The 12,907-nt window shown below is 51.0% G+C and overlaps 1 protein-coding gene across 1 annotated transcript; it reads right to left on the bottom strand.

Moving 5' to 3' along the window:
• Positions 1–754: 754 nt before the first annotated feature.
• Positions 755–12,906, bottom strand: IFFO1 (intermediate filament family orphan 1; the record flags this gene model as incomplete). Its single annotated transcript, XM_019548547.1, has 10 exons — positions 755–1,534; positions 2,267–2,397; positions 2,651–2,746; positions 3,219–3,339; positions 4,232–4,413; positions 4,868–4,876; positions 5,319–5,459; positions 5,922–6,017; positions 6,099–6,159; positions 12,740–12,906. Coding segments are annotated over 10 exons (1,107 nt in total), but the record flags the coding sequence as incomplete, so codon positions are not given.
• Between the last annotated feature and the right edge of the window lies 1 nt (position 12,907).

The following is a 12,907-nucleotide window of genomic DNA, read 5'->3' as shown; positions in this document are numbered from 1 at the left end:
AGAGTAATCCAAGTTCCAGGGTGGTCCTAGAGCAAGGGTCCAATCAGCAAAAGGAGCCGGTGGAACCACAGAAATCATAGAGAAGCAGGGCTGCAAGGGACCTCCAGAGGTCATCTAGTCCAACCCCCTTCCTGAGGCAGGATCATCCCTGTCCAAACCATCCTATATAAATCCACTGCCTAACTTCTTAGCAAAACTATATAGTTAACCTTGACAGAACCCAAGACATAACATCCTAACCTACTACAGGTAAAGCAGGGAAACCACAGCAGCCAATATCTTTCTTCTGTAAAAGTTTGTTATAATATATGCTCGAGAGATCCCAAGTAGAGGGCCATGCCCCCTGCTAACAAAGGAAGGCAACCCCACCCCCCCACAGTCCATACCAATCTGACAGTGGGATAAAATTCCCTCCTGACTCCAAATATGGCGATTGGTCTGACCTTAAGCAAAGGGGCAAGACCTTCTAGCCAAGAACCTCCAGCTTTGGACCCAGCAGAAACACTGGCACATCCCAGTCAAAATCCACAGCCTTGGCTGCAGCCAACACCCAATGCCTCTGAGGGAGACTTAAAAATGCCCTGACATGTAGCATGAGACTGGAGCTCAGCCTTTTGAGTGCAGTGTAGTCTCAGCAATGCAGTACCTGATCCTGCCATATTCCTGGCTCTCAGATCACACCCCATGGAGGGATGGAGACACCTCAGATTGAGACCCTCTGGCTAGCCCCAATGATCCCCACACAGGAGGCAGCTGTAGAAAAGGCAACTATCCCATTTAATGGTTCCTTGTTTCCATCACAAACACATACATGTGTCATTGTACCACAAATGCGCAGCAAAGCAAAGTGCATGGAAGGGGTGGGGTGGCCAAGCCAATGCCCCCAAAGAAAGAAGAGACTCCCAAGCCCCTTGTGCAGGGTGCCAGGGATGCTGTAAGTGTTCAGTGAACAGGGAGGGCAGGGAGCCCAGCACTCAGTCCAGTTGGCACCAGTATAAGGTCCAGTTTGCAGAGAGGCACAGCTCTGGTTCTGCTTCTGTGCAGCACGAAGGGAGCAGGGGACCCAGGTCAAGTATACCAGGACAGGGGCCAGAGGACTTGGGGTTGGAAGGTCCCAGGAGCCCCAGTCCCAGGGATGCTGCTATAGTGAAGTGGGATCCTCTCTGCCTGAACCCCAGAAGGATCAAAGCAGGAGAAGGGAATACAGAGGGGACTGGAGGGGGCCCCACACGAGGGCCCTCGCATCTATCTAGTTATTCCCACTTACATGTCCTTTTGGGGTGAATCCCCCACCTGGCCTGAGTCAGGAGGGGTTTGGTGACAGAGTTCTGACGGCAGTTCCACATCCCTGTCAGTTGCTCCAAGCCACGGCTTAGACACCCCCACCCTCTCCCTTGCCAGGAAGGTGGCAAAGGGATGGGGCCTTCCTAATTATCTGATGGAGGCTTCACTTGGGGGGTCACGATCGGACTCCTCTGTTTCTTCGTTTGTGGTTGATTCGCTGTTTGAGACTGGAGTGAAAGCAGGAGACTTTCTGAAAGAAAACAAAGAGAAGGGGTTATATAGGGAACAGCAGGTGGTGGGAAGGTGGGGAGAAGAGGACAAGATCACAGATACCAGCAGAGAGGAAGGGGTCACTTAAGAACTGGACAGGGGAGGGGGAGGGAAGCAGCAGAAATGTCCTCACTGGAGTGAGGGGAGTAGATGGCCAGCAGGGTTCTCCAGTGCTGAAAGGTGCAGGGAAGCCCCTGTGCACCAACAAAGTGAAATGAACAACACGAGTCCTGAAAACATGTACAGGAGAGAGGAGTCTTATGGAACCGAGGTGTGCTGGTATCAGGAGAACCTGCTTAGAGTAGAGCCCTGAAAGTGCCTGACAAATTCAGGGAGGTCAAGGAGTGGGATGTGAAAGCATGAGCTTGTTGCAGCAGTGCCCAGGCTACAGCTACTCTGGTTTAATGCTCCCATTAGCTAGCACATCCTAGCAGTTCAGCAGCACTCTGTCCCTCTGCTAGGATGTGCTAGCTAATGGGATATCTCTTTAGATTACATCATCGCCTGTCAAAACTGACACCTGAGCATGATTCACTTTCTACAGACACATGGCACCAAAACTAGCTCCCAGGAGAAGGCTGTGAGGACATCATATCTCATCATTCAGAATCCAGCCCAGACAGGCTCCCAGACCCTCTGCTTGGACCCAGTTCACCTTCCAGCACTCGGACCAGAGCCTAGAAACCCTGGCCCTCTCTGTCTGGGAGCTCACCTGTCCCCAGACTGGGTGATGAGCCGGCGGCAGGTCTCCATCTGCACATCCAGCCCACGCTTCATGCTGCACATTTCCATGTACTCATGTAAATGTCGGTTCATGTCATTCTTTGCTGTGGCCAGCTCAAGCTGCACAAGGGGAGTAATGAGGAGCTGAACCAGTTGGCAGGGCTCTGGCACATGCCCTATCTGGCTCAAAGGCACTGGCAATGCTCCCTCATGCCAAAGGGCATGAGCCAGCCAGCTTCACTAGCCAGCCAATTCCCAACTCCCTGTTCCTGCTATGGGCTTCCCCTCTCCTTCCACTCCTAAGGTCTATCCTCTCCTCTTCCATTCCTTATCCCTTTGTGCCATCATCTCTCCCACTTCCTCCTTCTCCCACCTCAATTTGGTCGATGGTTTCCTGATACTCCTTCTCACGGCTCTTGAAGAGAGACTCTGTGTCCTTAATCACCTTCTCTAGACTGTCATCCTGCTGCTGGGGAAAAAGAAGGGTGTAAACATAGAAATGCCAGACACTGGAAACCAGAGAGAGAGATTAGAGAAGGAACCAAAACAATGGGCTACATATGTGGCATGTAACCATTCACAAAGCTAATGGATAAGGCAGACAGTTCAAAGTCCACGGCTTCGAGCAGCCTACAGCTTTGCAAAGATACCTGGAGGATTTGGGCAAATACGTCATAGCTCAACTTAGAACTCGCAGCCACCTAGGGTCTGGGGAAGCAGGTGAAAAGCATGCTGAGTAGGGGTTTTGGCTAGGGGCCCTTCAAGGCCTCATTTTGGCCTATGAAGAACACATTTCATTCCCACTTGAGGGGAGGGTATTTTCACTGGTGGGTTTAAAAGACAGTGTGGGAGCCCAGAGCACAGATCTGAACACAGAAGGCTGCAGCGGGAAGAACACTTCTGTGCTCATATGTACAGCTGAAATTGGAGGCCACCATTACCTCGCTCTGTGCCTCTGCAGCTGCAATTGCATATCCAGAGAAATCCTCCCAGAGCAGCAGCGTTTCCTCAGTCTCCTCCCACGTGAGGCTGTCACAGTCATCCTCAAAGTCGTACTCCCGCCTGGGGAAAAAGAACCACGTATCAGTAGCAGGAAGAGCCATAAGGAGTGGGTCTGGAGTGCTGAACTCATCCTTAGGGCACAGTCTGGACAGACACAACAAATGTTCCAAGAATGTTATCAAATGGAAACTGGCCCACAAAGGTGCCAGATCAGAGGTGCCCGCACGTATTTTGCCAAAGGCTCCAAGTAGAAGGTGCACTGTTTAGGTATTCCAGTGCCATCGAACCGCCACCATGTGGTGCTGGTGAGTACCCACTGCTCCCCCTTCTCACTAAACAGCCAGTTCAACAAAGAGGCATTTCTGTACTTTACTGAAACTGGTGTGGTAGTACCCTGACTGGGACTGCCTAGATGTGTGTGTAGGGGAGGGAGGTGACTGGACTGCTGCTCCTGGGTTTCTGGGACCTGGGTGCTTTCACACCTTTTAAAGAGCACTCCTCCCCACCGCCAAGTCATGCATCAATTATTTCAGTTCCTGGAAACTGACTGGCATTTGCTGCATACCAGACTAATTTGAGGGTAGGAGGGTGGCTAGGAGGACAGCCTGGACACAAGTCACGGAAAGCTTAGTATCTTCATGTAACATTGACCTGGTTCACAGAGAACCAGTTCTAAATAATATTCAATTATCTTTGAAAGGATGCAGGAGGTCTAAACCATTCTAAGCTGGCGTGTACATCTGGCCACTTGTGGTTTGAAGCACATTTAAACTGGGATAAAAGTGTTATGTCTGTCTGCACCAGTCCCAGACTCTCCCTCCAGCCAGAGCTGCAGGAAACTAGTAGGGTGCTGGCTGTGGAGTAGCTCCCAGCTACTCCAGTCTCAGCATCTTCCCAAAGTGAGAACTGGAGGAAGCAGGACAGGAGCAAGAGCCAGCCAGGCTGCACTCACAGCTGATTCAGCATCCTCTGCATCTCTTCATTAATGCTCATGGCTGTGGTCTCATCTTCCCCATCTTCAGGCTTCCTGGAGGCATCACTCTCGGACAGTGAAGTGTCCTCATCGCTGACCTGCTTCCGCTCTCGCTTCCGCCCTGCTGCGCCTGGGACCTTAATGGGAGACAAGTGCAGAGACTACAGAAACGAGGCCGGGTGCAAGGTTGGGGTGTAGGGAGTGGAAAGGAGATGGAGGGAAAGACAATGGTGCAGGGGCAGGGAGGGAGGGAGAGAAAGAAAGAAGGAAAGAAGAAGAAAAGAGTGGAAGAGAGAAAGAGAGAGACGGGCTCGTTATGATCAGGTTAATGATGGTGCAATGACCAAAATGTGATTTTTAGCATATTTTTAAAATGAAAAAAAATTATGCAACTAAAGATGGAGTCTGTGAATCTGATGAGAAGAAATGTAGTTTCATTACAGAACTCAAATCACACACCCCCCCAGATGCAGAGAGAGGGAAAGGCAGAGAGAGGGGGAAAGGCAGAGAGAGAGGGAGTCTGAGAAAAGTGAAATATGTCAATATTTACAGTCAAACCTTTATTTTATAGAAAGTTTCTAATTTGTACATTTTTCTCAACTGAATGAAACTAACCAGCTGCTTCTGCAGGGGAGAGAGAGAGACAGAGGCAGAGAGCAAGGGGCAGCAACAGTGATAGAGAGAGAAAGAGACAGACAGCGAGACAGAGAGAGGGTGGGGAGGAGAGAGATGGAGTTAGAGACAGACACTTAGCACCATGTCTCCCTCTTCTGCAGCTGCTCCCACATCACTGAGGGGACCCAGGGCCCAACACCTCTGAGTAAAGGGAGGTTGATGAATGCCCTACATAATGCTTGGAGCCTTCAGTAACTTTCCTGTCCTCCTCTGATTACTGGTTCATATCCCAGTGACTTGACCCAAGAGGGAGAGCTCATGAGCTCATGGAACAAGTCAGAGTGACTGAGCATCTCCTTAAAAGGGGCTAGCCACCTCCTTCAACTCTGCCATGACAATCTTTTTCCAAGAGGTGGCAGTGTAACTAGGAACAGCAGCAGGTGCCTCTCACCTGAAACATCTTGATCATGTCCTCACAGTTGCGCTGCTGTGCCACGTCGCACAACTTGGCCGTGATGTCAATTCGCCGGCAGATATCCATGTCCACCTTCATGGCCTTCTCCTGGATCTTGGTATCCAGCTCCGTGATGTTCTGACCCCACGAGAACCAGCCCAGAGGACAGAGGAGAATGGAATGTTACAAAAGGCCCTGGTCTGTATGTGCAGGGGACTGGTCTCCATGGCCCAGGTGGCCCTCCCCAGCCCCATGCTCCTGTGGTCCTCCTGTATGCCCAGGCTGTTGTTCCTATGGGTTGAAAATTCTCAGTGCACTGACAGGGCTTTTCTGGCAAAAAGCTCCTTCCCATGGTGCTGTACCTAGGGCTATGGCATTGCCAAGGGAGCTCACACTGCAACTAGCACACTGAGGGGGCTGGTGCCATCAGCGTCACTGGGGCAGCTTGCACTAGAGGCACTCACACTGGCTACTGCTGTGGACATCACATCCCCTTTGGGTTTGGCACTACCCTAGTAAAATCACTGCTGCCTATTAAGCAAAAGAACAGGGTGTGGAGGTGTCCATCAAGCAGGGGAGCGGTTGAGGTAGGGCACTCACATTGCTCATCAATCCCTTGAATACAACCAGCTCTGCCTTGAGCTGCTCCACCTTTAAGGCTAGTTCTTCTTGGCAAGCTTCAGCTTCCTGAGCTTCCTGATCATGGGGAGAAGAAGACAGCGATCAGAACTGGGAAGCAGCAGCAGGGGGCCAGGGATGCAGGGAGAGGACCCTCACCTCATGCAGCTCAGTTACTCGATCCTGAAGCTGGACACGCATAGTATACTCCTCTTCCCACCTGGTGAGACAAAGGTGCCAATTACACCCTTCCAGCTTTGCTGTCCCGCACAGCTGGGCAGGACAGAGCTGGCAGCTTCTGTGGGTTCCCTCCCTGACAGCTTAGTTGTGCACCACAAGATATGCTCCCACCTTGGGTGTAGGATGGGGAATGTGCTCTGGAATTCGCTTCTTCCCCTTCCAGACAGCTACAGCTGTTAGATGCATGTCACTCCCTTTGACCACAAGCCAGGCCCTCCATTCTTCTCTGCCAGCCTTACTTACTCTGCATTTACCAGCTGCCTTTCAGGCCATGCAGGAGAAGCTTGGGATACCCACCACAAACTGCCTGTGGCAGCTGCAGCACACACTAAGCCCTGAATTGGGCCAACTGGCAGATTGAGCCCAGTGTCCCTTCCTCCTCTGCCCGCTGTGCCAGATCAGACTAGTGACCTCCAGCTTGGGTTAGACTGGACTGCGCTAAACTGGTCAGCAGCAGACACTGAGCTGCATTAGGTGCTGCAGGGCTGTGGCAGGGCATGGTGAATGCGTGTGATATGCAGCATGTTTTATAGCAAGCAGTTCTGGGACACAGATGACAGTCTAATATTAGGCTGCATTGCACCATGAGAAGTTGTACTATTTTGGGCTGTGCCTGACTGTGAAGGGCTGTGGTATCATGAACTGTGTTGGTCTGCAAAGGGCTCCACTATACTGGGCCATAAGGGGTTTATTTACATTGGGCTATAATTGTAGTAATAATCTACTGCAACAAGATGAATTGAATGGTAATGGGCTATGCTGAATCAGCTTACTTTGCAGTAGGCTGTATTGGGCTCAGTTAGGCTGGGCTGGGTTATAACTGGTCACCTTACATTAGGCTGGATTGTGTCACAAAAGACTTATCTGCCTTGCGCTGTAGAAGTCAGAGCTATTCTGAACACAACTGGAAAGTGACTGGCAGTTCTATACTGAATTGTGTTGTGATGTAATGGGTTACGTGATAGGGAGCTCTATTTCACTCCCTCTCCTGTGAACAACTTCCTAGGCAGTGGTGTACTGTACTGCAGTGTGTTTACAGGCTGCATTTCACATTGCTAATCAACTGAATTACATCAAATATATCGCTGGTGTTGTCAGTAGTGGTCTGGGCTGCCCCCTGCTTCACTGTGGTGGTCAGTGCAATTGAGGCATGTTGCTGTTGCATTTCTAGTTCCTCCAGGCAAGGGGTATTTTCTCTAGACAGAGATCATTGCACTGGACACATCCAAGATTTCTAGTCCCTGTATGTATTATAAGTAAAGTTGTAACCATCAGTGTTTTGCCCAGAGTCCCAGTTCTTGGAGTCATCCAGTGATATAAGATCTCAATTTGCATTTTTAACAAAGCACATTTGAAATACAAGCAAAAGATAAGACATAACACAAGAACCGCACAGTTATCTTGAGATTTTTAAGTCAGCCTCAGGATTTTTAAGGGTTGGACTCAGACTTTTCAAAGAGCTGGGGCTGGCCATACTGCTGCTAACCTGAACTTTAAGATAACATCCAGCTCTAAAGTTGTGCACTGTTCTTTTCCCAGACTGTTCCAGACCACTGTCTGAGACAGCTGTCCATCAGTAAAGAAGGGTCACTCCTCCGTTCTCAACTGGGGAGAACAGGTGAAGGAAGGGGAAAAAAAAACAAAAACAAAAAAGGCCGTCAGAAGAAAGGAGAGTGCTAGAGATAAGGTTTATTTATGTGGGAACTGATCCAACTAGGCTTCCCTCTCTGGGGAGAGACTGCATTCACCAAAACAAAAAATATTTCTCTCACTACCCCTTCCCCTCCTAGTCCCTCTAGCCTTGCCTAGACTTTGAAAAGAAATCCTTTTTGATGAAAATGTTTCTAAGCATCAGGTTCCAAAAACCATTAGGGAAGATGGGTTAAGTGCTGGTACTGAACATAACACTGGGATGGAAAACAACAATGATTTCTGCAGGAAGCAAAATTTCTGCATGTCCTCTCTATCCTTCACCAGCCCTCTTACTCCTTCCCTTTCAGTCATTTCCCCTGTTTCACTCCTTTCTCTGTACCTCTCTGCCATTCTCCTCTGCAATGCACCATTCCTAATAATAACCTCACTGCACCACTTCCCCCACAGCCCAGCCCTGCCCAGAGACTCAGAGGCATTCTGGATGCTGTTGACGCTGGCTGTGAGTAAGTGTCCTCCTGTAACCCCTGCATACTGCTTCACCACCCACAGTCCCCACTGGGAGCCACAAACTCCTCCATCCTGCTCAATGTACACATGGCTCCAACACCTCTGTGCCACCCTCCTCTCCAACCAGCCACAGTGCTAAGAGATGGGAGGGGAAGGAAAGTGATAAAGTGCAGAAGGTCCACAGACCCTATAGCCCAGGCTACCCACCAACCAGGCAACACCAGGCCATCACCCAACCCACAGACAAGGATCAGCCACTTTTCTAAAGCCTGCCACCCCCAGTGACATTATAAGGAAATAAATCTAGGGAGAAAAAAAAGAATCCAATGCACCTTTAAAATTAGCTTAATCTAGCCTGGGGCCACACACATTTGTGGGCCTCAGATGCAGGCATATGACTATTGTATGGCATTGCTAGAGGGCAGAGTTTAGGTTCTTTGGATGGTCTAACTTCTGTGTCTCCATCCCTTACTATGTTTGGATTACTTCCAAGTTTGACTCCTAGGCCTGTAGCACCAGGTTCTGGTGGAATGGCACCATCTCTGTAACACTGTCCATTCCAAGTCACCATGGCACATACCTGAAGATGTGATGCTGCCTCAGTATAGCTCTCATCTAGAATCATTTTCCTGTGTTCATATGTGGCAGGGGGAAAGGGCAGACATAGTGGGACTCCCAGTTGCAGAGCACTTGGCAGGGCAACACACATCCCCTCCCCCCACCAAATCACTGACTCATCATCAGTTATTCCTATCCATCCCGAGCATGGCCTGCAACAAGCCTGATTCTTGTTGCTGTATCGTTTGTCTTTGCTCCTGATCCACTCCCACATACTGCATTTTGCTTCAAAGTCCTGCATATTTAAAGAGACACTCTCCACTTCACACAGCTGTGAGTTGTCTGCAGTTTGGAGGCCTTCTGGTCAAGGCTGTGGGAATGTAGTGACTGTGCCCCTGGTACCTTTCCAGGACACAATGACTTAATCCCCCAAAGTCAAAGGACTGAGATTTACTAAGCTACCATGACTCCTCTTCTACAATATAGCCTTAACTCTGCCCTCTATGAAGGGGAAGACAACTGGGAACTTTCAGGGTTTGCAGCATGTATGGTTTGGTAATTAAGCACTCACACTGGAAGAGGACACAAGGAGGCCAAGGAAGAATTGAGCACTGCACCAGACCAGTAACTGTAACTCTGCATGTGAATTGCCCATGTCTTTAAGAAACTAAGGGACAGGCTAAAGGGGCAACAGGGAAAGCCCAACAGACATAGGTTGCCACTCCTTAGGTATTAACCCCCTCCTCCTCCTGGCCTCTACATGCCTCTAACAGGGCTAGCAGGCCAAGGTGAGGAAACAGCAAGGTAGCTAAAAGTCATTAAAGAAGTCAGCTGCCAACTGGAAACAGCCTGGGGTGCAGAGACCCACAGTCTCTATGGCAATGTGATAGGAAGGCCTTTGTGCTCTCTTTGCTCCTGAGAGAGTGGGAGGAAGTGGGGGTGGCACAGAAATACCTGACTGGAAAAAAAGTGTTGGGGGGAATCAGAGAAAAGCAGGGCTGAAAGGGACGTCTAAAAGTCATTTAGTCCAATCCCCTGCCTGAGGCAGGATCATCCCTGTCTAGTCATCTCATACAAATCCTCATGTAGCACCGTAACTAGCCACAGGCAAAGCAGGGAGACAACGGCAGCCAGTGTCCTGCTGCTGAGAGATATTAAATACACTTGAAAGATCCAAGGAAAAGGATCATGTCCCTCTGCTACAAAGGAAGGCAACCTCCACCCCTGCCCATAGAATTTTACCCCCTACTCAAATTGGTTTCTCGACTCCAAATGCGGTGATCAGTCTGACCACAAGCAGGAGCACTGGCACACCCCAGCCAAAAGACACCTTTGGCTGCAGCTACCACACCCAATGTTTCTAAGGAAAGTGCCCCCCCCCCCACCACCTCCAGCATATACAACAACAGGAGGGGAAAAAAAATCCTTCCAGGATGCATTCAGCAATCAGCAAAGGGAGAGACATGGGAAATACCTATAGTATAGCATAGGCATAGCTGCGCCTAAATCTTTCCTGATTAATACTTATCCAGTCTCTTCTTGAATACCTCCTACAGTGGAGGTCTCATGGCCCTTTCCTTCCAGTAGGGGCTCTGAAAAGCTCACAGCTGTCTATTGCAGAGGGCCCCTGGCATGCAGAAGGGGTTTGGGACTGTATCCTCCTCCCAGCTCCTAGAAACAGTCTAAAAATGTATAACACCAGGAACAACACTGGCCCCCCAAGCCCACAGTGACTCTAAACCCACCCTAATGCATCTCTGGAAGACTCTACACAAGATGCTGCTGAGAGCTGGGCCAACTATGAAGAGCCTCACTCCCCAAAGCATTAGAGTTTGCTAGAGCAGCTAAAACTGACTCAACTATAAACAATCTGAGAGCCTGGCCATGCTCCCAGAGCCAAAATAACCCGCAGATTTAGAAAATGAGACAGAGATGCAAGCAATGTGCTACAGCAGAAGTGAACAGGGTTTTACCATGTCAGCTGCTCTGTGATAATTATCCACATGCATGCTTTTATCCCAGAGTAAGTGGAAGCTAAGCTACAGTAGTTTAGCTCTATTTTATGTCAAAGTTTTGGTACCACAGTTTAGCTTCCACTTGTCACACAGTAACTGCCTGTGTAGGCTCTTGCCCTGTGACATGTGGGGTTCTTCAAAGCCCCTCCTCTTGTACCTCACAGTAAAGAGTCTGCATGTTCACACCTTCAGGGACTCTGGGGTGTGGTGCATGATGGGACACTGGGCTACTGAGCCCTGTGAATGGCACATGCCCCCAGCGGCTGGGGGGGGCACGACCACACTGGTGGCAGTGGGAACATGGCTGCAGTGAGCAGGGAGCTCCCGGAGAAACTGCCGGCACTGTTGGCAGCAAGAGAGAGGGAGTGGCGACCAGCCACAGGCACCACCAGCAGCATCGGCAGTGGCCAGCAGGGATTGCTGACTGCCCGCAGATGCCACCGGCGGTGGAGAGTGGTGACTGCCTGCAGAGGGTGCACGTTGCCCCTGCTGAACCCTCTGTAAGTACCCCAACCCCATGTCACTCCATCTTCCTAAATCCCACAGAAAATAGGGAAGGCCCCCAAGACCTCTAAAACGATTGGTGTGACCCTCCCAAACACCACACAGGTTGGTGATGGAGTGTCAAGGACAGACACCAGCTCTCTGCCTCATTTCTGCCTGCCGGCCTGGTCTCATTCACTGCCCATGACCCTGGTGCTGAAATACCCCTATTAAAGACCCTGCCCCTTCAACTTTATCAGATTCATTTGGAAAGGCAAACAGACTTGCAGTCCATCCTTCCTGGGGTAAGCCTGGTATTGGACAAATTGTCTGTCCTCCACCCTGCAACTGGGGAGAGAGGGGTGGCAATGATAGCTGGTTGCCCCAAGAAAAGAACCAGGAGGGAGCGGGAGGGGAGGGGAGAGGAGAGGGAGGGAAATAAAGGCAGTTGGTGAAAGGGGCACACTGACTCCCTGCTACCTGGTTCCCAGCCCACCCTCCCTGGGCCCCAGGCAGGTATTTCACAGAAGGGTCTACCTACCCTACGTTGCCACTCCATGGAGTGGGAGAGAAAGGCTCGTGACTTTTGGTTCAGTGGGCTCAGGGCCTGGCTCTTGAAGTGGAGGCTGAAGCTGAAGTTCAGTGGCCCATGTTTTGAGCAGATGCTGTCCACTTGCTTAACCCTTTTGCCACGTTAAAAAAATAACCCCCCCAAAATGTCATAAAGGGAAGATGTTAAAAATAGGTCACTGAGAGGGAAGGGGGGGGTGAAAGTGTCTGCAGGCCCAAATTATACCCAACTCTGCCTTGGGCCGTGCCACTCTTTGGACCAATCTCATTACAGACACCAGTTTTAAAAGGTGAAGCTCAGCTGTTGAAAAAGAGCCCTTGCCACCTTGGAACAGAACCTGCCAGGTGACAAGTCAAGCCCTTGCCTTGCAGGGGCCCCACACTTGCCAGGATGCCAGGAGACTGGGCTACACAGGGGCTGCTTGGCCTGTCTGCACTGCAGGAGGGAGGGAAACAGAGGCCAGCAACCAGGGCCCCTCCAGGACAACCCATCCATCCCAGACCTTGCCTCCAACACCTGCTCGCTAGAGTCACCGGAGCCTGCTCAGCTGCACCCACTGCCCCTCTCCTTCCATCCCCCCTTGCCTGCCAGCCTCAGTGCTAGTAATTGGGGGGGGGGGGGGGGTAGAGGGTCCAACAGCGCCAGTGCCCAGTCATGTTCACCCACTCTGGGCTTGGTGGGGAAGAGTGGGCAGTGGCCCTTGGGTGCCAGGGAGGCAGGGACCTGGAGAAGGAGAAGGGGGAGAGCCTTGCCACCCCCACCCCATCCTGCACCTGCGCTTGTACTCGTCGCGCTCCCGCTTGACCTTGGCCAGCACGTTGTAGAGGGCGCGGATCTCAGGGGTGATGGTGTCGATCTGCACTCCCACGCCGTCGGGGTGCACCCAGGACACGCCAGGCCCCTGCAGCAGCGTGGGCTCGGCGCCGGGCCCGAGCCGGCGC

This window comes from Crocodylus porosus, unplaced genomic scaffold (genome assembly GCF_001723895.1).
Source record: "Crocodylus porosus isolate Cpor-Errol unplaced genomic scaffold, CroPor_comp1, whole genome shotgun sequence".
In the NCBI taxonomy this organism is placed as follows: domain Eukaryota; kingdom Metazoa; phylum Chordata; order Crocodylia; family Crocodylidae; genus Crocodylus; species Crocodylus porosus.
The sequence above is the reverse complement of the archived record's forward strand: the minus strand, read 5'-3'. Positions and strand labels throughout refer to the sequence as shown.